Source organism: Sylvia atricapilla, chromosome Z (genome assembly GCF_009819655.1).
Source record: "Sylvia atricapilla isolate bSylAtr1 chromosome Z, bSylAtr1.pri, whole genome shotgun sequence".
NCBI classification, from domain to species: Eukaryota; Metazoa; Chordata; class Aves; order Passeriformes; family Sylviidae; genus Sylvia; species Sylvia atricapilla.
Window position 1 is genome coordinate 32,516,046 of NC_089174.1, and position 26,662 is coordinate 32,542,707.

Consider the following 26,662-nt stretch of genomic DNA (forward strand, 5'->3'; position numbering starts at 1 on the left):
ATAATGCAAAAGAAGAGCCCAACAAGACAGGCTGAGAGTACGAATTAGTTTTATTCATCCATATTGTATGCATTGGGTTTTTAGATACAGCAGAGCTGTAATGTAGAAGATGTTGAGCTCAAGCAAGTACCTTAGGAAGAATCTTCCTATGTACGAAGGATTTTTTTCTCTCCAGCCCTACTGTCTGATTGGTCTGAAATCAACCAAAGTAACTGTCACCAAAACACTGACCAAGCTTGAAGCCTTGGGGCTAAAAACCGTGGCAGTTTGGAGCTGGACTGGGGAGCAGTCACATCCCTCAAATGGGTGGACCAGATGGCTGAGGTTGTTAGCAACATCAGCAGTCCAGCTTCTATCTGCTGCCACCCTTCAGTGGAACCCATGCAGGCTGTGAGCTACTGCAGAGAGTCTGATATGTGGCAGCTCAAGGAGTCATCATAACTCAGTCATCTGCATCCCGAGACCCTGCTCCTCCCTGAGACTGAAAAGTCCTCAAAGACTTTTCTCTTGTAAGCTCCCTGACAGGAGTTTCCTACAACTTCTGTCAATACCAAGAAAACTGGTAGGGTTTGAAAACTTACTACAGTTTGCTCACTGATAGGTCTAAGGCAGCATTTGGCCCCACGGTTTGATGGGGCACATCTGATAAAATGAGCTGGATACACTGCTGAGTGTCAGCTGTGCTCTGCTGCTCTTAAATGCTTCAACTGTCTCTAATGTCTGCAAGATCAGGCTGAAAATATGACACCTAACCTACATTTATACAAGGCAGTGTTCAAAATGATAGCTTGTATTTTGACCACGCCCAGAGCTGAGTAGGATTGTGAAAGTCATTGTGAAAGCTGAGACCAGGATAGCAAGTCTGGGGTAAGAGGCTGAAGACACTCTCAATTACAAGCAGAGACATCTCTGTTTCCTAGTCTACAAAAACCTTTACCTTTCTTTCAGCACTTCAAGCTTTCGGTCATGGGTCTAGATGGCTCCTCTTAGCATTTTACTATTATTTTGGCTGTATTGTGTTGTGATCGAGTTTGCTTTGGATTTTAGTTTTATTTCAATTTAATTTCTTTAATGGTAATTAATATTTTTTTATTTTAGTTTAGTTTATTATTTCATTTCAGTCTAGGCATGGTGCTCAAATAGCTGTCCGCTGCTTCAGAAATCTAGATAAAAAGAGAGAAAACAAAGCTATGACCTGCAGCCAGTAAAGTTTTACTGGCAAAGAGTGCAAAAATCCTTCACCATCACTGCCAAGATAACTTTGTTAACAGAATCTCTAGGGCAGGTTTTGCATAGCGATACCAATAGAGGACTGGTCTTGCTGGATGAGTTAATGTAATTTGGAGAGTTTATGTAGCCTCCTGCCAGAAAATCTCCTGCATCACTATTAAAAAGATTCTGCTTACACAGACACATGGTAAAGCCAGAGCAGCAGAGGATGTGCTGTGCTGAAGGTTTGGTGTGATCACATGCTCAGACCATCTTGCACTACCCAAATCCAAATTAACTGTAAGTACAAAATGAAACAGTTTAGGGAACTATGTGATTTTGCAAGTATTTTCCTGGGGCTCATGTACTTCAAGTGCACGTGCACAAACTATCTTTAAATAACCTAGCTTGAGTATCAAATGTTCCTCTGATATCATTAGTTGTGCCAAATACTGCATGTGGTTGTTTTGGACACTTTGTGGCAGCTTAAACTGACCTTTGTGGAGCTCCACTTTCATAAGACTGGATTGTTTTTAATCTCATGTTAGAGGCAATCAACAGCTAGCTGCTGCTGTCAGCAACATAAGAATATTAACACTTATATTGATCAGGCTTCACATTCTGTACCTGGATAGGAGATAGGTAGAAGCTCTAGACCCTTCGGAACTTGATCTTTATGCCAATGAGATCTTCCCTGTTCTAATCTCCAATGCTGGGACAGCAGACTCCAGCTGTCAGAAGGGAGTCCCAACTAGATGATTCCAGGTAGACCCATCTGCTCCAAACCACCTTTTCTGATCATCGCTGTGGTTCTTGCAGCAGTGCAAAGGTACGTGAGGTCCAGAGAAAAATCGATTCGTTTCTGTTTTCATTAGTTGAATTTCTAATGGGAGGAAGCTTCACTGAACCTTCTTGTCTAATGTACAGTTTTCACCTGCTAGGAAGTTATCTGCAGAATGCCAACATTTTGTGCTCCAGAGAGTAGAGGATGTCCCTGCCACCAGCTTGTTCTGGTTTGGTCTGCTGTGGTCAAGATGTAGCACACCAATTCAAAGATTTTTACCACCATGGTGCCATACCAATTTATGTTGTGTGGTGGGCTTTCTGTTGAACTGCTGTGCTTCATTCATGCTAAACAAATTGTTGGGAGGTTTGTAATCGAGGTGTGCCGGCATTCATACCCATAAGCCCTGCCACACCTAAAACACCTGTGTGTGGGAAGTTGGTGTTCCCCTCATTATTACAGGTCCTCAAAGACTTTTCTCTTGTAAGCTTCCTGTCGTGACACACTAAGATCAAGAGAACAGGAGAACTGCATTAAGTCTTATGTTTTCATAAAACTGACGCCTGAGGCTTTCTACAAGAGAACCATGAGTTTTGTTTGCACTGTTCCAAAGCATACCAGCAGAATTCTGTGTACAGGGTCTTTTTCATTGTTGAGGTTTTTTACTGAGCTATGCATAAGGGAGACAATTTTTTAAATCTTAAGCCATTTTTGTTTTAAATATCTTTCTACTCATGATTGATTTTATGAACTTACAGCCCCAATGTAAGGTGATAATTTTCGGTAGAAGTTCTGCAAAAGAAATTGGTTTGCATTGCAAACTTTGGCAAGTCCTAGACTCTAGATGCTTTAAAGCAATCTGTTCTAAAATGTTCATGCATTATTACTGCAGTGTGATTTACTGCTGCAGAAAAATATCACAGTTGTGCCGTAATGTCCAGTGGATCTTTGAACAAAATATCAGCAAGTACTGTGGTCATTCTCTAATTGTATCTTTGAAGGTATTTTCTGTTGCTATTTCAAAACTGATGTGTATCAGGGGCTTTATCTACTGCAAGTAGGGATTTTATCACATCTGCAAATTCATTTAGGGAAAATGATTGTTGTTGCTAATTGAAAATGAGAACTGGTGGAACTTTGGATTGTTCATTATTTTTGCTTTGTGCTGTTTGAGCATAGATGCCCAGCAATTCTAATTTCTAATGAATAATATTTTATGAGGGCTTGGGGCTCTAATTCCATTTTAAAATGTGCAGAAAATTGACAGTATTTCAGAAATTCAGGAATTCTATTCAGGAAGTCGTGAAAGGTCTTAAGAATGCCAGACCAACTAAGTTGTAGTACAGAATACAGGATTACATACTTCCTGGTGAAGAGGAGTTTTTCATAACTGAGGAGAGGCTCAAGTGCTGCGAGGCAGAAAGACCAGTTAATTGCTTTGTATGAGACTGACTGAAATGATGAAGAAGATGATGGCTGACTGTAGACTGGTAACAAGCAAGTTACAAGGAGAGCATATGGAGTTTCCAAAAAGGAGTCCACATGCCTTTCCAAAAGGAAGTAAATATTGCCCTCTTGCGCACTATTCCTATCATGTGATTTCTTCTCTCTTCCCATCTACCACTGCTTTTACAAATATTCTGTGTCTAACTCGTGCTGCTTTGATCCACCAGGATTTCTACTTCATTCAAATTCATTCCACTTCTGGAAACCAGTGAGGACTTCTGGACAGGGTCTTCCAATTGTTTTGTCTGGAAAGAATTCTGCTTGCAGATGCCAAAAGGTCTTAAGAGTCTCAAACCAGTATAATGCAACTGGATACAATGGAGGACTTGCATCAAAATTATATTGCTCCAAGTCAAATGCTTGTTGTCAACATACCCATTGAAGCCCAGTGCATAGCATGCAAACACCATGCCACAGCTGAAATTGCTATGGAAGACAAAGAAAGTAGCTGAAAAGTTTATTTCAAAACTTTAAGAGAAATTAAAATTTGGTTGTGTTTTTATTAATTTTTAATTCATTTTTCCTCATTCCTAATTACAAACATCTCAGAAGAGTAAATATTCCCTGAATATGAAGTGATGGGTTTTGATTTGATTGTATGAACCTGCAAAAATAAAAACCTGTCAAAAATAAATAATTTAGCTTATTTTTTTCTCAGAAAAAAGAAGTTTGAATTTTTTACCTGTTTTAACTGTTAGAATAGGTATAAAGACTGTGGGATCAATGTTTCTAGGATTTACTCCCACAGGCCATTTACCTAAAGTCTAATGGGTACTTTCATGGATTTTCATGTTGGTAAGATCAGACCTTTGAGTCCTCTTTTAACACACTGATGCTTTCATTTGACAGGAGTATTATGCTATAAAATGTATACCAAAGGCATATTTTATCATCTCTTCTGACTATATATGCATGCTAAATATACTGCATATGTATTGTACGTGTGAAGCTAGGTTTTATTTGCACACTACAGATAATGCAGGTATCAACCTTTAGACATTATAATATTATGATAACTGTGTAATATAAACTTACAGATTAGCAGTAGAATACTTATTAAATTGAGCAACCAATGAGTAATTATTATGTATATGCATTTTTAGGGATTTTCAAGTACTTGTTTAAGTAACGGTTAGAACCAAATACTTCTGCAACTAGATAATTGACATTTTCCCTTCCAAAGCGAAGGAACAAATTTTCAGCCACTGGGATAAAGAAGACTTTCAAAGGATGTTTAAATACTTTCTAACTTGTTGGAAGGAAAACTGGTCTACAACATGTCATTCTAAGGGAATCAAATATATAGTGTTGGAATATGGTTAATAAGTTACAAAATCAAATGTTATTATGACTACGAAGAAGGAACACAAGAAAAAAAGTAAAATGCAAATATCTAAAGAGAGATTATTGGGAAAGTCTAGAGGACACTGAATATGAGTGATGCAGTAATACATGACAGCCTGTTTATGTAATAGAGAAAGGCCAGTTTACCTACTTCTGGTTGTTAATGAATTATTGGAAGAATGAGTGTAAGGGGAGAGTGAGCTATCTAGTGATGAGATTCACAGAGAGATGTCTTCCTGCGAAATCTAGTCAGGTAAGAATAATTTAAGATTTTAAAATGCGTGTTAAGCAGGAAATTAAGTCATTCCTAGGCTGTGAAAACTTTCTGTATGTGGAATTTACTGATGTGAAAAGATTATAAGGCATAAATTAGCTTTAGACAAAATTCTTAGGGCTTTGCTTGCTTCAGTAAAAAAAATAATTCTGAAGAAAAATGCCTAAATTTTAAGTATTTTTAGTAGACCGTGGTCTGTTAAATATCTTCAGTTTTACTATGTCCACCTCAAAGGACTCTCCAGGCTGCATGGAATAAAACAAGTCCTGGGAAATGTAAATCATGCATCCCATAGTATCCTTCTCTTGGAATCTAGAGCAACTTTCGAGTAATATCAAATTGGAATGGTAGCTAGAGACTACATTTTTGTTTAAAGTCAATCTGTTTTATCTTTTCACTTTTATTCCACTCATTTAATATTTAAAATTTATCTTAATTCAAAACTGGTTTTAGAAAAGAGGACTATGTTCTAACTGTGAACTATCAATCCATTGAATCTGAAGCATTTACTGAATATTGGAACATCTGTGCCCCAAAGCACATAGATTTCTTGTATCTTCTTGCAGGGTAAATTATCATCCCTGATAAGAGAGTCTGCTTCTTGAGCTTAACCTGGATCTGTTCTCCTTGATTATTTTTATCAGTGTATGTCCCATCTTAGCAGGAAACTTGAGCTGCTCTGATAGAAGCAAAAGTGTCCTCAGTTTGACATGCTCTGTTGTGACATTTCTGTGTCACTGAAACATGGACATGTTAGACTTCTTGTTTAAGTGAAGGTTATACCCTTGATTCTTTCCCCACTTGATGTATTGTTTTTGTCTGTTTCTTTCTAAGTTGGCTCAGAAGGGCATGGATGCCTACCAAAACTTTTTTCTTCTGGGCTGGATGTTAAGAAATCTGTAAGTGAAGCTCAGTTAATCCCTTTGATCCCTCTTTGCTGCTGCATCCATGAGACCTTATCCTAACCCTAGCACTGTGGCTGAGTTATCAAAAAACATCACATTGTCAGCCTCAGTCACTTTGCTGATCTTTGTGAAGAGAATACGATTCTGCAGGCATCCACAAAGCTGAATGGCAAGCACCAGGAGCATGTTGGGTATTGCATATAATTTCCTATATATCATCTATGATCTGAAAAGCAAAGACTGCATGTACTATATGAAGATAGAGTAGAAAGAAATGGTGATCAATAGCTGCCAGTTCTTACATGTGCATAGGGAAATTGAGAATAGCAAACCTGAGCTAGGTCTGGAAAAGAAAAAGGGTACTGGACCTTTGTATTTTCTTTGTGATTTGAAGAAAAACGTGGTGTTCTAAGATGAACTGGGTGGCTAGTTTTCGAAGCAGAAACATGGGACACAGTAGCTTGAGAAAAAATCTGCTTTTCCAAAGCAGAGCATTTTTTTTATCTTTGCTGGTCATTAGAAGTGCTTCTGAATACCAGCCCTTCATGGAGGAAGTCATGCTGGAATACTCTGAGCTGATGATGATTTTAAACTTCACCCAGCATGTAATAACTCTGAGTAATTGGTAGGTATGTGGTCTTCAAGGACAGTGATATTTTTGCACCTTTGCCTGTTTAATCACAGTGCTTTGTGCAGCTGAAAGAGTGCTAGAATGCACAGCACTGTAACAGGAATATTAGTACATAAGGTGTGTTTAAAACACTTATTCAAGGTACAGCAGGGTTTAAAGTGAGTTAGCTGTGTGTAGCTGACAATTCTTGTTTTTAGATACTGTCTCTTTCAAAACCTTTTTTTCCGGTAGATTTTTGGAGTCGTTCTTATGGCAAGGACATGGGACAGTGGGTTCAGAGGTGCAGCCTATGTGCTGATAAGCAGTTACTAGAGCACGAAGAAAGAACACCTGATTTTAGAAATGTGGTATGTGTTACATTTATACAAAGGAAAGCCTAAAAAAACACATTAACTTTATTGCAGCATACATAGTGATAACGACACCAGTTGAGAAATGCTGGTTTTATAACTATAATTTATTATGCTTTCTTTGATCAAGTGTTACAAATTAGGATCACTCATGTCAAGACATTAAAACCTTTTTGTCTCTCTTTGATATCAAACTATTCTTTTGCCAGTACCTTTTATCTTGCTTAGTAGTGCTGAATTCCACAGCATCTCTGTCAGTTCGCTTGTGTTACTTGCAGAAATAATTTAATTTGTTTTAGAACTGATATTATTTAGTCATACTGTCATTTGCAACAACAGAGGCTCTTTAATATCCTAAAAATGTTGAGAGGCTTTGGTGTTAGCTGAGTAAGCATACGAATAAGAGAGAAGAGAGAAGAATTTTGGGACCATGGTGAACGTGCAAGATAGCTAAATTGGATAGAAAGAGAAAAAAACCTATACAATTCAAAGTGAGATTGTACATCAGAAAAACTACAGCAATCTACTGAAAATTAGTAGATGATAGTCATGAGAACCTTACAGAGAACCACAGGTGCCAGCTTCCCTGAAGAACTGAAATAGGAACTTCGAGAAGCTTGTAAAAGGTGTCCTCAGGGAATCTTCCATATTTTCACTATGATACCTTTAATCCTAGAATTGTCAAGCCACATGAAAAATAATAGGACTGAATAGTTCAGTCAGTTAAAAGTTAGTATTATTCTTTTTTATCAAAAATATTAGGTATTTCTGTTTTACTGGACCTGTTAGGAATTATATGAATTTTAAAACAAGTGAAGTCAAGTATTGTATTTATATTGCTGTTTCTTTTTAAGTTTAAGATAATTATCTCTGACTAAGCAGACTCTATTCAGTAAAAGGAATAAATTTAAATACAATATTTTTTAACAGATGATTCAACGAGAGGCAGAAGTAAAGAATAGGGTGACTGCTGTGGCATTGACAGACTCGGTTCACAATGTGTGGCATCAAGAAGCTGGCAAAACTATTCGAGAGTGGATGCGAGAGGTAAGGCCTTTGTTTTTTTAAGTTGAGTATATACATCTGTATACGGCTGAATAAACGTGTCTGGGTGTGAAAGACAGCATAATACAGAACAGTGGAAATTATGTATCCATACCAGCCACTAAAATAACCAAGATTAAAGCCATTTCAGAACTGCCAAGTTAGCAGTCAAAATACTGAGCACCAGTGTTTCTTCCTGATGGTCAGCAAAATAGAGACATGCCAAGGCAGCCCATGCAGCAAAGACCTGGATGCACCACGTGCTGCTGGTTTTATCTGGCAATGGTCAAAAATCCCCTTTAGGTTCTTCATGACTCAGTTTGATGATTTGCACAACTGGCAAAATATCCTTTCTCTCAGCAACTTTTTGTATTTATTCCTGTAGCACTCGGAAACCCTTATACTTAGGTATGGGGTTGCTGAGATTTTAAAAATCATATTTTTAGAGTGAGACCATCTAAGCTACTGTTTATGAGTCTTGTCCTCACCAGATCAGACTCTGTTTTCTGCATTCCCATGGCAGAGCATGAAAACAGTAGACACACAGAGTGAATTTAAACTAGTCACATCCTGAACTTGCTGTTATACTTAACTTTTTCTCATAGATTTAGTGAAACTTCATGTATACAGTGTCTATTCCTGCCTTAACCTTAAAGTTTTATAGGCAGTGACTGATGGGAATAGAGGATCACCTGGGATGCAGCCTGACAGCTCTGACTTAAGTGTTAAAAATATAAAGAAAAGTAACCCCTACAGGCTCTGTCAGAGAAATCCCCATTTTCTTTATGGGAAATCAAAACCTTAAAATATGTGTTAGGTAGTAAAACTGAAATTTTAAATCCTGTAATTTGAATCTGACAACTCCATTTTTCTTTAAGCATTTCGTCTGACTAAGGAAAGTGCATTACCTTTAATTTCATTTGCAGAAAGTAGATGTTAAAGAATAAGTTAAATGATTAATGGCCTAAAAAGTGGATGGAGTGTCATAACTTACATTAGCATTAAAAATCTCCTATAAGAAAGAAGAATTTTACATATGTGAAATGTGGCTGAGTGGTATTAAAGCTAGCATATCACCTGGATATCTCTTACTTTAATCAGGTTTAAGGCTAGTGGTAAAATGAATAATAATTAAAATATACACCTAATCGCTGCCTGTCTGTAGGGCTAATTGCTGTCATTGAAAGAATGAATTGTTAAAATAAAGTAATCCTTCATTGGAGCTATCTCTCCTGTATCACTGGTGGCCTATTTTTAGTACCTATAGATGTCATGATTTTTGAATTTATTAGGAGCTGTGATGAATGATAAAACAAATCATCCATTTACATATCTTGACACTGCTTTCGAGAATACTTATTTCTTACAGGCAAGTGTCACATTGTATATAAAAGCTAGTTAATTGTGTGCTAATCTTCTGTATTATCTCCAGCTCTCTGATGTAGTGTTCTATCAGTAGTTAATATTAATTTTACTTATTTCAAATGATTGTAATAGTTCATAAAAATTCTACTTCTTTTGTAATTTCTACCACCTTACATTTGCAATTTCACATTCAGCTGTTAATTAAAATTACACATGCAAATCATAAAACTATAATGCTTTACTACTTCAGACCTTGAAACCTTCATGAAATACTTCAATTTTAACAATTTTTTTACTAAATATATTATATTGCTGGATAGTGTGTTTGTGTTTTTTTGGGGTTTTTTTTTGGTTTTTTTTTTTTTTTTTTTTCCATTGAGTTCAATAGTTTCATTGATCTACTGTTTCTTACAAAAATCTGCCATGCTTTGTGAACTTCACTTTCTAATCTCATACAGCAACCCTTCCTTTATGTTGTCCCTGCTCTCCCTGGTCCCAGAACAGTAGGGTTGCCTTGACAAATCTATTCAAAAGCCATTTCTTGCCTTTTATTGGTGGGGACTGAAGCCTTTGAAATTCTCTCCTCACTGCAACACAGCTGACATCTTCTTCCAGACAGAATGAATTAAGGAAATACAATAAGATACTTGATCTACCAGTCGAGGATCTTTCCACAGTGAGAACCAACTCCATGGTGCCCAACTAGGGCAGCAAGCATCTACAAATACACAATACATGCTGTTTACCAGAAGAGAATTCATCCAGTTTTACTATCATGAACGTATGGAAATATTTTTTTAGAAATCTGTCTGAAAATTGATTGGGTCTTTCCAAAAGGTTGTGCAGGTTTTTTATCTTTTCCACTTAATGAAGTTAGTCAGGTTTTCAGAAAGGAAAAATGCAGATTTTTAATAGAGCAAGCAACGTACATCTTGTTGTTCAGCTGGTAATCTTATTTAAAATGTAGTTGCTTTATAATTAAATATTCAATTCAGTAGATTTGGTGTAGTTTCATCAGATTTTATTGAAAGCATATTATTTAATACTTCAGTTTATAGACTACTCTGAATAGATAGCATTTGGAGCAAAACATTTTAAAAATTCGTGGTAAATTCATCCTACTCAGAGGTTCAGGAATGAAAGGTAAATGTAAAGGCTTCCTGAATATAATTCCCCAGAGACCAGTACTTGCCTTTTTTTAATGTTCATGCACATTCGTCTCAGCTATATTTCCAATTATTTGAACATTAATAATCTGCTGTCTTGATGGTTTCTGTTTAGTTATAATAGGTTGTTTCATATTCTCACAAATGTTCTTTTCACAGTGTACTCCATCAAAACAGCCTGAAATATTCTGATTTTTTAATATCAGCAAAGGAACAGGGTCTATGTTTATACCAACACTTGTTTATATCAACATTGACTGGGAAGATCTTAAAACCTGTGATGGGTAGTTCAGGCACAAGTTGGTCCAAGCACCAGTCAAGTCCACTGGCACTCAAAGTAGCATTTGAAAAATATGATACTTAAGAACATTACAAATCTGCTGAATTATGTATGAAATTACAGTATTTCATCATCTGTAAGTGTAAGTTAGTGTAGTGTTCTATCCACAATTGTTACTGTAACTGCTATGTAAATTAGTTTGAGTAATTTAATGTGATCTTTTCCTCACTTATAACATTTGTATTTATTTCTGCTCTGAGGTTTTGGCTTATCTCAAGAATTGCCTGTCTGCTCTTACAGAACTGCTGTAACTGGGTGTCCAGCTCCGAGCCCCTGGACACATCGGTGGAGTCCATGCTACCAGACTGTCCCCGTGTCTCTGCAGGTACATCCATTTGTTTGCAATAAGACAGTGTACATCTTTATGCCCAGAAGCAGCTTGTTCATTTAAAAATGCAGTTGGTTCTGACTGCATTTTAACCTTTCTGCAACAAAATGTGGCTGTAAGCATATGGCTGCTGCTATTTTGTGCAGCTACTCTTTTTCTTTGTGTGGGATTTAAGTTCTCTCGTCTACTTGTTGCTTGAATTTTTCTAGTCTTCCTTTATGTTTAAGAGAAACAAGAAATTGTTCTTATATATAGATGTCTAAGAAAAATAATAGTGATAACAAGAACTGGGAAATTTATCATAGGTCCTTGAATAAATATCTAACTCTGTGTAGGCAACAAGGTTTTAAGGAAGTACATTAATGGAAGTTAGAGTTAAAATAAATGAGCTGCTTTCCTGAATGCTGATCATTGGAAGTCTAGTTTACACAGGAAATGATTTGCAGCATTGAAGAACGTTGATATTTTTCTGTTGTTTTAGATTATACTCAGCTATACTTTTTCATTACTCATAAATCACAACAAGCATGTGAAATAATACAGCATGTGAATACACATTCAATTAAATGTGTGATAATTCCAGAAAATAGATGTAGTCATCAATGTAAAAGGAAAATCTCCAATCTCTGTAGGAAAGTAATCTAAAATACATAAAGCAGTTACTGAACTTTCATGCTTGATTATCAGGTTTCCTAAAAGCTGTGGGTAGCTTATTTCTATAGAATATAAAACTAAGTTCAAAGGAAGACACAGCCTATACAATACTAATTTAAAAGCTGAAACAACATTTGACCTTGCTCTTTGGGATGCAGTTTGTTTGACAACTTAGTTTCATATCTGTCTGCATTTGGGAGGTTGTTAGTGAGACCTAACTTTGCAGATGAAACTGAGTTTACTACAGGATATTTTTAAGGTTTGGAAAATCTAGCCCTACTTTGAGAGCTCACAACAACCAGAGATTTTAATTACATTTCTGCTATGGTTTGGGATCTCACCATGCAGATCCTCAGCTCTGTTACAGACAAGTGTAATAGAACTGTCATTATTCTTTCATGCTTTGGAAAATGATATATTACTAAAATTTTCATAGATTCAACTTTCATTTAGCAACTTTTTGCTCTTTTAGGGGAGATTACTGCAATTTAAAAGAAAAATATTGTTCAGGAGTGGAACTCTTTAAAATAAGAATCACTTCAAATCTCTGATGGCTCTGTTGTGAAAGACTGCATATTATAGCGGTCATTTTAGTCAGGTAAATAAGGACTTGGATAGCAACTGGTCAGTATTTACTGTACACTGGCCAACATTGAAAATCATCCATCAGAGCATCTCTTCCCTTTCTTTGTATTCACCTAATATAAACAATCTAAAAGGTATTCTATAAAAGAAATCCTAGATGTTATTTAAAAAGCAGACCGATGTTTCATTAGAACTGTAAATAATAAGTCTTGATTTTACATTTCTGTTGAAGATAGGTCACAGTGGTCTTAATGTTTCTGCACCACTTAATGAATTCCCAAGCTGCACTGAAGTGGTAGAAGAATTAATTTAAATGGAGTAGGATTTCAGCCAGTAAAAGTTGAGTATTTGTATTTAGTGCATACATTGCAATAAATTAAATCACTAATGTTTTAGATATTCTCAACAGAGATTTTTTTAATAAAGATTTAATGTAAGATAACTATTTCCAGTCTAGTTCTTTGTAATATAAATATAGTTTCAAATAGTATAACTTCATGTGACTGTTCCTGAATTATCAGTTTGCTCACATGTTTTTTGCTTATATTTCTTGTAATTGCCTCTTACATGAACAACTGTAAGACATTTACAGAGAACCAATTTAATAATTTGTACAGTGTCTTTATATGAGCAGCAGTATAAATCTGCATTAAGGTAATACGTAATAAATTTATTAAATATTACTAGATGTAGGAGCATTCTTTTTTAATGTTTAATACTGTCTGAATACTCAGAGAGATTTTATTTCACTCTCTTGAGAACTGTGGTACTGAAAGAGCCCACACTCAAATCCTGGCAGCATTGCCCTTGGTATTTCAATGAATGACAATGGGAGCAATCAGAACAATGACAGATCTTTTAAAATAAACCTTTTGCAGTAGAAAGATTCACTTCTATGCTTGGAAGCCCATCTTGTATCTCTGTTTGCACTGAAAATAAGTTCAGAAATAACTGCTTCATTGTCACATCACTTCAGCCAACTTTTGCAAAAAGGGTCTGATATTCAGCTATTCAGTATACTGGGTTTTACAGGCAATCCTAATTGGTGAGCAGTTCCTACTGCAGATTATCTCACAGTCTCTTGATTGCTTTTTCCTTAAAATTACTAGAGACAAAATAAATGACCATCAAACTGGAAAGATTGCTTGTATTTCCAGATAGAGTTGTTGAAGCTTTTGATTAAAGAATTATTAAGGAATTAAAATGTTTGTCATAATTGATTTATGTCTTACTTGATTACAAAAAATGGAATGAATACACCTCAATAATAAAATGTTGAGAGCATTACAGAAAATTGTTGAGAACAATACAGAAAAAGCAAGCCATAATGAATCCATTGTCTGTTCCTGTGGCAAAAGATACTTTGTGGGTCCTACTTTCAGAGTCTTTCATCCGTGTCTCAAGGATTTGGTTGCATGGTGGTGTCATAGTTTAATATCTTCTGGCATCTTGTTGGGTGATGTGGACAATGAGTTTGAGTGCACTCTCAGCAAGTTTGCCAACAACACCAAGCTGTGTGCTGCAGCTGGCATGCTGGTGGGAACAGATGTCACCCAGAGGGATTTTGAGAAGCGGGCCTGCAGAAGAGAAATGGACTCCATAAAATTCCTCAAGTCCAAGTACAAGGTCCTTCACATGGATCAGGGCAATCCCAAGCACAGGTACAGACTGTGTAGGAAACCAATTGACAGCAGCTCTGAGAATGATACGCAGTTGTTGGTTGATAAAAAACTCAACCTGGCCTGCCAGTGTGTGTTTCCAGCCCAGAAAGACAACCATATCCTGGTTGGATCCTGGGTACATCAAAAGCATGACCAACAGGCCCAGGTGGTTGGTTCTGCCACTCTGCTCTGCTTTGGTGAGACCCCATCTGGATGTCTGCATCCAGCTCTGGGGATCTGAGCACAAGATAGATTTAGTCCCACTGGAGCAAGTCCAGAGGATTCACAAAGATTCTCAGAGGGGCAGGGGACCTCTCACATGAAGAGAGGGTGAAAGAGTTGTCCAGCTGGGAGAGGAGAATTCTCTGGGGGACCTTGGAAAGCCTTCCAATATCTAAAGGTGCTACAAGAGAGCTGGTGAGGGGCTTTTGATGAGGGCATGGAGTGATAGGCTTCAAAGTGACAGAGGGCAGGTTTCGATGAGCAAAGGCAAGAAAGAAACTCTTTGCTTTGAGAGTGGTGAGGCACTGGGACAGGTTGCCCAGAGAAGTTGTGGATGATCCATCCCTGAAAGTGTTCAAAACAAAGTTGAATGGGGCTTTTTGGAAGTTGGCACAAATTCCCCTGACAGGGGGTTTAGAACTTTAAAAATTCCTATATCTTACCCTCTTTACTTTCAGATGTAATTAAGGGACGTCTGTTTATAGTTGAGGTTATCTTCTGTCTCGGTCTTAACCTACCTTCCTAATGGAATCAAATCAAAATACATCTGTTCTGTCTTACAGGAGATAGATCCATCTCCCATCTAAGATACAAGAAAATGTAGGGTGGAGAAAGATGAAGACTTCAAAGGTGTCTGTACATTAAAGTTCACCACATAAAATGGAGTAGGGTTGGGAATATTTCTGGTTACGAGACTAGAGATCAGCTTGGAATTTGACAGAGACAATGGAATAGATGGTTTAATGACAAGTTGTACTGCATTACTTTTAAGTGTAGTTGTAATTCATGCTATGTCTCTGAGACCTTTCAACATTTCTCCTAGTTCTGGAGCAGGGATTTCAGAAGCCCCTGGGAAATCATCTTATTGGATCAACTACTGGGCAGGAATAGCTGAAAGTGGGGATGGGAGAAAGCAGATCCATGGGTAAAACAAACAAACAAACAAACAAACAAAAACCAAGACCAAAACATTCATCTCTGATGCTCTTCAGAAAGTAAATCACTTTGATTTCCAGATAGTGGCTTGAACTTCATCCCAGGGAAGGTATTGTGGTAAATTCTGACAGGTGAACATGGCCTTTGTTTTCCTGAATCCTGTTTGTATTCCGTAGCTCATGTGTTTCTGCCAGTAAAGCTTGTTATTTAGAAGAAACAATAAAACTTCTCAGCATTTTACCGAAGTGGATATGCACCAACACTCATTTAAAATAATCAAGTGAAGATGTTGAAACATTAGTAAAATGAATTGCCTAATCAAATCTTTTTAAAGCCTTCCTAGTTGGCCCCCAAAATCGCTAGTTATTCTGTTAACAGTTGCAGCCAGTGTAATTAAAACATTGTGAAACAAGGAAATTATAACTTAAAAGACAAACAATGAAATGAAACACTGCCAGCAATCAAGAAAAGTTCTATTCACAGAAGAGCTTAAACTTGAATGTATGTCTATGTAACAAGAGAAGAAGTGCAAGAATTAATTCATACAGCTGAATAAAGTAGTGTCAGGCTGGTAGAAGAAAAACAAATTTAATTTTGGGGGGCCGGTATGACGTTTGCTGGTGGTGCTCTCAAGTGAATCTTCAGATAATATTTTCTGGTACCAAAAATCAAGATTGCACTCTGTATTATATATCAAACATTTAATTACATTTAGGTAAGCTTAGCACAACTTTTTGTGTTTTGTTTTGGTTTTTTTACTTTGAATTTAGAAAATATTCATAACCCTTCACTGGCAGAGCAGGTGTGCAGCCTGTGGCAATACATAGAAGTGCACTGACTGATCAGGTAGAGCCCTTGTTGCAAAGCTTGTGTTGATACCCAGGAAATAATGAATTACCCCATTGGATTATGGCAGTGGTAGTTTCTGTTGGCTTTGCCTAACAGCTGACTCCTGCCTTTTTTAAGAGTTTAAGACAGCTGTTTTAAGAATTCAGTTGTGTATTTTCACAGACAAGCCTGTCTATCTGCAGACATCTGTCTATCTGCAGATGCACCCCATGCTGAGCAGATCCTGGGGTTCAAACAGGATGCTCTCCAGTGAGGTCGAATGGACTCTCCAACACCACAGGGTCTGTGTGCAGGGGTAATTGCACACTATTGCGTTATTGAGGCTTGTGACAGCTGTAGGGAAGGATCAACTTATTTCTTCATGCTTTTTTCCCTCAGCTCTATTTGTACCACACTACAGTTCCACTCTTACACATTTGTAGAAGGAACCATAAACTACATTAAGTGCTGAGACAATACCTGACTCAAACTCTTAGCAGCTTTTAGCCCAGTGTACCAATGCTTCTCTTTTTTTTGTTCACCCTTTAATCAATTTAATGAGGACTGTTCTGGGTTGTTTTCTGCTGTTAGTGTTTCATGATGAGGAATAGGTGCCCAGCAGTACAAAAATAGGAACAAAACCATGCACTTTTTAAAATAAAGCAATTAAGCAATTTTTCCATTCTCTTAAAAATGTTATTTCTGCATTCACTAGTCATTCATGGGTATTAATAATACATTAAGCAGTGTTTACTGTAAAGCTCTTTACATTTTATGTCTTCATGTGCATGTAGTTCTGTCAATAAAAACTTTGGGTTTCAGGAGGAAAGACAAAATGCTGAAGCTTATCTGTCAAGATGGCAAGTTCCTGTGTCTAGCTGCATGTTAATTTAAGGTATTTGCAAGATTAATACACAAGTATTAAGGAGGAGTGCAGGAATCTGCAGTGTGAAGCTTGCTTCATCACCCATTTTAACATTCTCGTATGCTGCTAAAACTGGTCCTGCACTTCCATTTCTGCTGTTGTACTTGGTCTGTTGGGGACTGGAAATTAATATGGTAACTTTGAAGCCTCAGACTGTCTTAGCCACAGCTCTGGTGGTTGCTGCACCAAGTCCTGCTTTAACTTTTGTCTTCTTCACATGGGAAAAGGTAGCTTTTTCCCTATTCCTGATTCTTCAGAGGAGCTCTGCTTTTATACTTCTGCTCAGTCTCAGGTGTTGCAGACGGTTTTTCATTTCATGTGTAAACCCAGCTGGATGTGAGCTCCTATGTTGTGCTTAGAGTAGCTTACCTCTACAATGCTTTGGAAAAGACAAAGTCTATAGAGACCTGTTGAATAATATTGCAGATTCCATTCTGGACTCAAAAGTAAACATGAAAATTTTTCAAAAAGTTCCATTTCAGTAGAAAATTTTCCTTTTTTCATAAATGGGTATAGTTTAAGCTGAGAAGGATGTTTAGATCACTTATTGTCCACTTTTAGAATACGGGTTCTTAACTTCTGACCCTTTCTTCTGACCTCTTATCTTTCAGATATTATACTGAAATTTAAAACTTTAACATGAAAATGTGAATTGAAAGCATTTCCTTGAATTGCCAAATGTTGCTTCTATCAGAACGTTCAATAACACTCATTCATTTACTGTTCTACAAAATAGTTACATGTACTTGAGGCAATACTGATATTAGAGAAAGTTTCATCAAAAATTATTCTTGTACTCAAACACATCTGTTTATCATTGCAATTTTTTAGACTAGAGTGAACTAGTTGTTGTCCCTGAGGCTGTCTTTGTGGTAATAATGAATAATTTAAATTACTAGTCTAATATTTCCTATTAAGCATTTGACAACTGTTAGACTGCTGTTACTGTTGCTTCTGATACTACTCAATGCTGTCTCATTAGTTCCTTATATATACATACCTGTCTGCACATTGGCAGGTTTTACTCCCGTGCTTGACTGCAAAGTCTTCTGGAGCTCAACACCTGAAAAGAGGTATTCCCTGAGAGATTGCCTCCAAAATTCAACAGCAAAATCTTTATTTGTATTGATATAAAATCCAAAACAGTTTTCACATTTGGCTTTCATTTTCTGTTAGAATCCAGATTCGGATTTGGATTTAGATTTGGATTACACTGTTGTATAATACAATGACACAAGGCTCTTAATTTAGAAGGTTAAAGATTACTCTTTTTTGGCGGGAATGTGTTTTCTTTACATACTTTTTTACACAGACAAATTTGATTGGTGACAAGACGACAAACTTCTTCATGACTTTGGTCAGACTAGAGGGACATCAAGAAGAAGTCTCTCCTAGGGAAAAAATGTAAACATAAGTACAGTTACAAAAACATGTCTCCTGCTTACAAAAAATTCTCTGGGAAAGGAATTTCAGAAAGCTAAAACATCTCAGGTATGAAACCAGGGCTACCTTTGGATTTGTTAGAATTTTTCAAAAAGTTCTATTTCAGTAGGAAACTTTCCTTTTTTCATAAATGTGTATAGTTTAAGCTGGGAAGGATGCTTAGATCACTTATTGTCCACTTTTAGAATACAAGTTTTTAACTTCTGACCAGATATTATACTGAAATTCAAAACTTTAATTAGGTGAAAATATTTCTTCTAGTAAGTTATTCTGCCTTGGCTGGAAGGATTCAAGAGATGGGGAATCCATTGCTTCCTTCCCTTTTTCATCTGCAAGCTGTTAAGTAGATTGGCTCGTTTCTGGTTTGTCTTTGTCTGATCTCAGGTTCCAAATATTAGTTCTTGTTTTGCCTTTTCTACACTAAATTATAGAGCTGTTCAGTACATTTGTGTTTTCTCCCTGTGAATTACATACGGTCATTGAGTCAACACACCATTTTCTTTTGAGAAACGTAATAGATTGAATTCTTTAAGTCTCAGTGCAAGTTAATATCTCCAGGTTTCAAATGCTTTCATACATTTCTATGTAACATCTCCAGTCATTCAACTTTGAGACTTGTCTACATTCTACTAATGTAATTATGAATCTTTGCTACTTGATTTTCTCTCATTTCATGAGGCAACAGTTACATTTGACCCTTTTGTAACCAGTTTTCCAGTACTGTAAAGAGTCGATTTAGAAGGAACTTTCCCTTTCTAGAACTGCTGCTTTTCATCTCAGTTTTAAACTAGTGTTAGGAAACATTGCAGGTAGCTTTTTTAAAAAAAATAAACCAAATAAATACACTACCATGAAAAAACAAATAAGAAGGCCATCACCTTTCTTGTTAATAATCATCCCATCCATCTTCACATTTACACGAGTTTTACCAGCGGCAAATCTGTATATATTTCCTGTGTGGTTGAATAGGACACTCCAGCAATAACATCTCCATTCAATTGTGTTTCTCCATATTATTTAGTCTGCAAGTTCTTAGTAACGTGGAATAATACTGACTTTCCACCCTTTCTCATGAGAAAGCAATTTTTAAATTGTTCTATTTGTCCCCTCGTGGATTTATGAAACATTGACCAATTTCTGCTTAAGTTGAAGTTTTAGTTAAGTAACGAAGTTGTAGTTAAGTTTCTCCAACTAGTGTGGTAGTAGTTTACAGCATGGAAAAAAAAAAACCAAAGGATGTATCTTCCTAGTAAAAGGAAGACATTTTAATATCTGTCCTGAAAGACAAGGGGGAGTAACTCACATGCTAGACACAGCACCTGGAATCAAACAGCTGGCAAAGCAGCAGTTACCACCAGTCAACCAGAACAGGTGAGGGCTCCAGTGTAACAACAGTCCAGAAGTTTCATGGGAAGCCTGAGAAGAGCAAAATTTAGTTGCTGAAAACAAAAGGGAGATAAAGCACTTTCTAAAAATGCTTGGCAAAGTTGACAAATTTTCCTCCTGCTCAGAATATTCTCGGGAAATAAATCAATTGCCTGACAAAAACTTGAGTGTACTCTCTTTTCATAGAAATCCTTATCAGCTAAACATGCTAATTCATCAAAGTGTGAAATTGAGTTTATTTGTTTAGGGGTTATTTTCCAGTAAGTTGAATTGGCTTGAATTAATTATATTTTTGTACCTTAATTCCTCATTAGTAGATTCCAATATCACAGTATTGTGGTTCTAAAAGGGATTTTTAGTGTGCATCAGCCTCATCCCCCTGCCCAGAGCAGGAGCAAATGTTCTTATATTAGGTGCTCATCTTCTCAGTCCTTTCCTTTGTGTTGTGTAATTACACATCCTCTCTGGGCAGTCTTGACCAAACTTCCAGTTTTAGTTACCCATTCTTCTTTGGTGCGAGCATACAGCCTCAGGAACAGCTGAGTGAGCAACAGCCACCCTCAAAAAAGAGACTTGTTTTTCATGCCCATAGTACTTGGGGTAGTAATTTATGGACCTTATTTATGAATAGATATCCATTTCTCCTTTATTTGTCTTGAGATTTACATAAGGCTACCTATCCAAATAGTTTTCCCTGAAATTTTGGGTTAGGATTTTCCCATCTTCTATAACTTCTCTGCTATTTTAAGCATTATTGTAAATGAACATCCATAGCCAGTTAGCTGATTTATGATCCTTGAGTCCAAACTCTGCAAGCCTGCCAATTTAGAAATATTTATCCCTGAGAAGATATTGATGAGCAGTAAAAAGAGTGTACTTCATCAAACAATCTTTTTCTTTTTTTTTTTTTTTCCTCCAAATACAAAACAGAAACATACTGAACAATTTCATACCTCTTTCTGCATTGTTATTTACAGTTTCACCAGCTCCATCTGAAAATTGATGCATTTTTGCTGTGGATTGCATTTGTTGCTTTTGTATTTTGCTAAGTTTGCCAGCCATACATTATTTTACTCAGATAACCTCAGCCTTCTTTATCATATTTACATGATTCTCATTTTTTCTATATTCTTTAACTGATTTCACTTTTATGCTAAACCAGGGGCACTATATACTGTTAGGTGCTCTTTTGTCATCCAGCAACTTTCTAAAAATATCATTCATTCATTTAAATATCACACCTTGATTAAATTTACCAACCTTATTCTATTTTGAAGAAAAAATACCCTTTTTCAAGCTCAAGCTTATGTGTTGCTAGCAGAGACTTCTCTCTGTTCAGTTCCACCAATATGTGTCGTCAGGTTCACAGGCCCCAAGAAGCCAGCCACTTGTCTTTATCCAATCAAAACACTGCCCAAAATGGTAGTCATGGAAGGTATTACACATTTTTGTCTAAGAGCACTACTGGTCTTAGTATTTGTGACCACTGATGTTCATCTCCTGATGAACATCCTGATGTTCATCTCATACCTTTCAAGGTGAGGAAACTCTCTATGCATTGCAGAGGTGTGCCTAGGACAAATTTAGCCCATTCACTGTTTTGCCAAAGTTGTCTGTAACAAAGCTCCTCAACAACATCTTCTCCTGGGCTTTTTTTTGTGTACTATTTTACATGCATGATAGACCCAAGATTACATTTTGTCCCTGTTGTTAATAATGGAGCACCACATCCTCATCACTTACATGTACTTGAACCAACCTAAGTAATAAGGCAATAAGGTAAATCTAGGTAATAAGTGACTTTTTAATACTCCAGGCCTACAAATGATTTGAACAGCCATCAGTAATGCCAGTTATATCAAACTGGGCTTCATGGCTGTGGTTAGACAACAAACAAGAACAGGAAAAACTAGCAATTGGCATAGCATTAATTTAATCATTCCTTTTCTTTTTATTTGCTAGATAAATTTCTTTGCAACACATGGAGATTAAATTTATATGATCTTTGCCTTCTTAGTACCCTGCCCTCTACCTGCTACCATAACAGTTTTCTGACTGCTCCATCTAGCTCTCAGCTAGAAGGATTTGTTTACCAACCTGTGAGATACCCAAAAACATGGGAAAGCACTCCACAATGCTGTTTTTAGAGACCCTTTTCAAAGTATATTTGCCCTTTAAACTTTCTCCTGCCAACAAACATTTAGGAGGCCCAATTCTCTGTAGAAAGGGCTTGTCATTTTCTGATAACCTGTACTGGCAACTAATCTTGTCATGTTGGTATACAGGGACAGTTAAGAGACTTGTTTTAAAAGCACTGTGGTTATTATATAGTTAATAATAATAATAAAAGCAAAAGTAAAGAAGTGTTAAGAATTCAAATGTTAATTGGTTACACAGGTAGTGTTAATGACAAGGCTAATTTAAACAGATATATTATATCCTTATATTACAACATGCAAACCATACCCTATGAAATAATTATTTATCATATATATCTTAATATTAAGAATAATTACATGTTCCAATGAATACTTTAATTTAATGAATAACATTTAATAAGCAGTGTTTTTTAATCTATATTCGAATTCTTATGTGAAGGACTTTCCTCACACGTTAATTCTTTTATTTCAGATAGGTTTGCAAGACATACCTACAACAGCTTAACAGAGAAATAATCCACATGGTTAATAGAATAAATAATTTTACATTATATTGATTACTACTGCTGTGGTACAGTAGTCAGTTTGAAGACAAATGTCATGTACTTTTAAACAAATACTGTTAAATGCCCACCACTGCTTTAAAGAACAAGGCTTGTGCAAATGTGGCAATATGTATAAAGTTCTTACCACTTTATCTGAGATTTTTTATGTTGATGTATTGTTTGAAATTATACACATTATAAAATGCACACAATACAGTTCATAATACAAATAAATAAATCCAACATATATTTGAAATCTGAAGGCAAATTTTGACTCTTAAATACTTACATGATGATCTGTTTGAATCTGGCAGACCTTATCTCTGACTTTGCCTTGCTGGGAAAAGCAGGTCATCTTTTATTACCATCTTTGCTTCCAGACGATCAGTGGTATTAAGTGAGAGGTTAAACTATATACTGAACTGGGTGTTAAACTGGAAAGGCTTTGCATGGAAGGGAGTTTTCCTGCCTAAAGGTGTGCATGCTGTGACTGCTCCAACAGGACCTTTCCACTACACAGCTACGTGTGCAACAGAAACAAATGGGAACATAAACATATCTGAAAACACTTGTGCCACAGAAGCAAGCATCACTTTTTGATTCTAGAAAATGGAAATTCAAGCACCCATCCTTACTCTCAGTAATTACATTTGAATGTTTGTTCTTAAGCTAATTTGGGGACAGAGTTCTAGATATTTGTTTATGCAGCTTGGTCCATTCAATGAACTCTATTCCCTTTTCCACAAAGGAAACCTCCCATAAAATCTCATCAGATTAAACAGACACCTGTAAGATAATGGCTGAAGTAGAGTGTCCAGCAATACTATGCTGGTCACTGATAACAGTATGTATCAGAGCTGTGAGATGGGATTTGGATTGTTTCAGGAATATTCTGGATGTTTATGATTTTGATGATTTTCTGCTACTGACTGCACAATTTACAAATTCAGCACAGTTTATAAATCTTGGAGATTCCTTTGGCTGCTAAGGACCTAAATTAGCTGCCATGGAAGATTGCCAGTGGTTTTGTTGGGTCTCTCTTTAGTTCTTGTCCCAACAGACCATTATTTTAAACTAAATGCAAGTGGGAGCTAATGTTTTAAGAGTGTTCTTTTCTTCTTCTCTTAATAGCCCTGGATGAAACTTAATAAACATTTGTGTCATGCTATGTCTGATATCATTCTCTCCTTACTTTTGAAGAACACACCTCCTCTCGCACACATGTCCTCTCCTTCAGGAAAATATCAGCTTCTCATAAAGATCTGAGATCTGCCAGCCTGTCCAGAGGAATGGATGCAGCCTTGGAGAAAAAGGATCTGAAAGAACACAAGAAGAGCCCTGCACTGTTGACTGGCAATTGGTCACCTTCCTTTGAGATGGTGGTTTAAGATCTCATCCACTGACATGGGAACTGTTGCTTCTAGTGTCAGGGGCCTAACCACTGCACTGTCTTATAGGTGAAGGTTCTCCCTTCCTCATCCATCTTAAAAAAGGAGTGGATTTCCACCTGGTTTTTTAATGAACATTCATTTCTTCCAGGCTGCAGCATTCATGACATTTCTAGTTTCCATGATTTTAATCAGTCAGTCTGTCCTAGCTGATTGCTTGTACCAATGCCTGGTAAATGCCGTGCATTTTTTGGAAAAGTTGCATGGGATGGAGAAGCTTAACAAGTGGGGAAGCAAGGTGTTCACTCAAACTAACAGCAGGATTTCTGGTACACTAAGCAGAGGAGGAGCCAGTGACAAATTAAAGGAGAGCCAAACTACTGTTTTTCATATTCTATCATCTCAGAGTGACAACAAAGAGAAACCACAAACATCCAGTGGAGATGGCACCAAAATGTGATGGGCTTCCCCACCAGCCAAATACCACAGGTTGTTCTCATTGAGCCAACCAAGCAAGAGCATGCCTTAAACAAGGAGATTAGATGCAGAGTGGTCGTTAATACCAGTATACCCAGCCTGTGAGAAATGTGGGTTAACTGGAAAACAGATACCACCGGGGTACCCTTCATGTTGCATGATGTCAATAGAAAATGTACACACGTAATCTTGGGAATGTCAGTTCTCCTTACCTCTCTACATCCTTTTAGAAGAGGTCTTTCTTCCAAAGCAGCTCAGAGGTCAGCAGAGAACTGAGGACTTTTTCTGTTATTTTGTGGGTTGATCATAAAGTTGGTGTTTAATAAAGTTGTAGAAATTCCAGGTGAAATAGAAGTATGAACATTTATATAATTTCTGTGGTACGTGTCTTTTTCTAAACTTTTCCTCTGATTTCATGCCTGACATTTTTTAATGCTACTAAATGATTTACTGAAGCTCTACAAGTGATATTTCATTCGCCAGGGAGACTGAGCTGAGTGCTGTCCCCAAATTCGATACAATATTGTGTTCAAATTAATATGGATATTGATGCAAAATTAATGCAAATAGACTCCACATCTAATCCCACACTGCCTCACTCAAGTTCACTGGCAAGCAACAGCAAGTTACTGCTTTGATTTCAGTGCTGAATATGCAATATTTATGAGAGGTTGCACTTTACAGCTTTACTTTGGTTATCATTATTCCAGTGCACATTAAAACAATTTTTGGAACTGAATTTGTTCCAACACTGTTGTCAGACTCCACTTAGACAAACCAGAGTTTGGATATATTTAGCTTGTAGTAAAAGCTACACCACCAGCCTCGTGAAGGTACAGAATGTAATTAGCATTTTGCTGGTTGTACCTGTACAGAACCGTGCAGGACACTGCTCACAGTTGTAAGTACCTATGGTGTGTGCAGAGCAGTATTTCACCATTTCACGTCTCCCTTCTGTTTTATATGTCTGCAGAGTCTGGCTTGAGTGCACTGTTACAATGTAATTGGTATAACTAGCAACTAATATGAAAGAGCAGGATAGAAGTCATCACCAGACTTCAAAGGTTTTAATAGATTGGTGGGCAATCTTTCCCCTCAAGAAGTCTGTTGTTGTATCCTTTGAGAATAATTGAAATCTTAACTGACCTGAAACCTTGACATGTTAGTCTCCTGTATTTTGCTGGCCACATAGAACTTTCTTTGATTTCTGTCTATTTAGGCAGACGTAGTCTTTCTAATCATAAAATCACAGGCTCATGGAGTGGTTTGGGTTGCAAAGGACCTTAAAGACCAGGTAGTTCTTGCCACTCATCATGGGCAGGGACAGGTGTCTCCCTTTTCAAATATGTGTGCCCAGGTAAACAGTTTTTTGATGGGTAATAAATGCTGGTTTAAACCATTTTAGTCCTCTTGCTCTGCTAGCTTCAGACTCATTGAAAATGGTTATTTTTATATGCTTTGTCATGTAAATTGTGTATGGCATTTGAGACATAGGCTTAGGTTTAAAATGTAGCTGTTACAATACATTGGATGTTGTACAACCATTTTCAAAAGATAAGGCTTTTCTGAGTTGCCTTCTTAAACCTACCTGTCCAAACATAGATTCATTTATATTTTCACTAAACATGAAAGCTCATACTGGTCAACTGTACAATTCAGTGACAGTTTACTGGGTAAAAATCAACAGATATTCGCCTGTGGGTTTTTTGGTATGAAAGACAAATAGCCATTAAAAAAACTTGCCTGGTCCTGGTGGGCTTCATCTTTCTTCCCCTTGGACTCAGCATTGCATCTCTCCCAGCAGTGCCAATGTGCATGGCTGAATTTCAATAGCGAAGCCTCTTTCCCAGGCATCAGGGAGTCACTTCTCCCAAAGCTCTCAGGAGAACTGTGGCTGTTTCTGTGAACAGGAGACAAGCAAACCTCCCTGGGTACACTTGCAGAGAGATGCTTCTCTGGCTTACAGCCTCAGCTCTTTGCTGCTCCAGCATCCCACCCTGTGATCCCTCATGGTGTCTGAGCACTGTAGATCTGGGGAGGAAAATGCTCAGAAGCATTTCAGCAAAGCAAAATGACATGCTGCAAGCTGCTTGCCTCCACCAAATCAAGCATGGGTGTAATTATTCTTTTAACCAAGATACTTTAAAATAGACCAGGAGTGACTGAGAGGGATTGAGAGCAGCACAATGATAGATTTAAAGTTCAAC

The 26,662-nt window shown here is 37.0% G+C and overlaps 1 protein-coding gene across 3 annotated transcripts in view; it reads left to right on the top strand.

The window, feature by feature from the left end:
* Positions 1–11,284, top strand: part of ARB2A (ARB2 cotranscriptional regulator A) — a 173,279-nt gene extending 161,995 nt beyond the window's left edge. For all 3 annotated transcript variants that reach the window (XM_066339810.1, XM_066339811.1, XM_066339812.1), the window contains 2 exons: positions 7,934–8,050; positions 11,159–11,284. In XM_066339810.1, coding sequence (XP_066195907.1) covers positions 7,934–8,050; positions 11,159–11,266 — 225 coding nt within the window. In that variant the 3' untranslated portion in view covers positions 11,267–11,284. The remainder of the gene's footprint in view (positions 1–7,933; positions 8,051–11,158) is intronic.
* Positions 11,285–26,662: the final 15,378 nt, after the last annotated feature.